The 1352-nt window shown below is 36.4% G+C and overlaps 1 protein-coding gene across 1 annotated transcript; it reads right to left on the minus strand.

Annotated features, from left to right (window-relative positions):
• Positions 1 to 280: 280 nt before the first annotated feature.
• LOC100185491 (zinc finger BED domain-containing protein 4-like) lies at positions 281 to 1280 on the minus strand. Its single transcript, XM_002125907.4, has one exon. The coding sequence runs from the start codon at positions 1183 to 1185 to the stop codon at positions 352 to 354; it is 834 nt and encodes a 277-aa protein (XP_002125943.3). The 5' UTR covers positions 1186 to 1280; the 3' UTR covers positions 281 to 351.
• Between the last annotated feature and the right edge of the window lie 72 nt (positions 1281 to 1352).

Raw genomic sequence — 1352 nt, forward strand, 5'->3', positions numbered from 1 at the left:
CCCAACAAGGCTGCTATGAAAGGGTCAATAAACTGACTTTTGTGGGTAACATTTTTTTTTCCTATAAATATAAAAAGATTCGAAATTCTAGATTCGGAATTCTAGATTCGAATTAAAGTATTCTAGGATATCCTAGAATACCTAATTATTCTGTAATGTGCATCCCTAGATTCAGCTAATCAGTTATAAAGTTAAACCGCACGCATAGTTTGTAATAGTATTTAGAGACCAACCGATATCAATTTTTTCCACCGATACCGATACCGATATTTTTAGCTTTCACCGATACCGATATTTTACCGATATTTTTACACTAGCGAAACAAATGAAAATAATCAATCTAAATCTGATTTAATAATTGTATTCGAGCAAATGCAAGTTATAGTACAGGAAACAAAGTTGTTCTGCGTGTTCGCCAGTGAGGCGGCTTCTTTTATCTTCATATATATTTCCAATTGTGCTAAAATCTCGTTCACTTGGCACAGAAGAAGGCGGTGGATTTAAATATTTTCTAGCTAGTTTGGCTAGAATGACAAAACGAGTTTCATTATTTTTCCACCAATCCAGTGGATGTCCGGTAGACCGATCAATAAGTGGTTCTGAAAGATATTTATTAATTTCTGTTTGAACATCTGTTGATTCACACTCATTGTTATCAGTAGATCCTTGACCTAAGACATTTTTGTACAAATTGGACAATAGGTCATTCTCACTATCACTGGATTGTTTTTGCTTCTTTGCTGCCACTGGTTCTTCTCCTTGGTCTTGTTCCTTAACTTCATTAATTAACCAATCCTTAGCTCTACCTAAGACAATCTCTGATGAAAATGGTTTGTCTTTGAATCGGGGATCCAGGAGGCAAGCAATCACCACTGGTTTAACATTTTCAACATTACAATATCTTCTTAACAGGCTTTCACACATGGTTCCTTTTATAGTACCAATCCCAAATGTTGCTTCATTATCACTTTGTAGAAGAGCTTTAAGTACTGCAATACTGGGTAGTATGCATGATGCGGAAGCTTCAGAATGACTAATCTCCAACGTTATCGTCTCAAAGGGTGTCAATAAAGCAACTAATTTGGCGACAAGTTCCCACTCATATGTATTTGGTAAACTAAAATGACCATACTCACTTGCATATATGCTGAGAGCATGCTTCTGTTCCAACATCCTACGCAACATATGTAGAGTTGAATTCCATCTTGTTGGGATTGCCTGTATAATTGAATGAACCGGCAAACCAACTTGGTTTTGAATTGCATGTAGCCGTTTCTTTGCAAGTGTCGAATGATTGCAGTGTGTGGCACAGCGTTAAAGCTTGCCACAATATCATTACGACTCTTTGAAAT

The sequence above is a fragment of the Ciona intestinalis genome, unplaced genomic scaffold (genome assembly GCF_000224145.3).
Source record: "Ciona intestinalis unplaced genomic scaffold, KH HT000301.1, whole genome shotgun sequence".
In the NCBI taxonomy this organism is placed as follows: Eukaryota; Metazoa; Chordata; class Ascidiacea; order Phlebobranchia; family Cionidae; genus Ciona; species Ciona intestinalis.

What these genes read in the sequence shown, in the direction of transcription:
- LOC100185491 (XM_002125907.4), bottom strand. Translation starts at nt 1,185, where the DNA reads ATGTTGCGTAGGATGTTGGAACAGAAGCATGCTCTCAGCATATATGCA.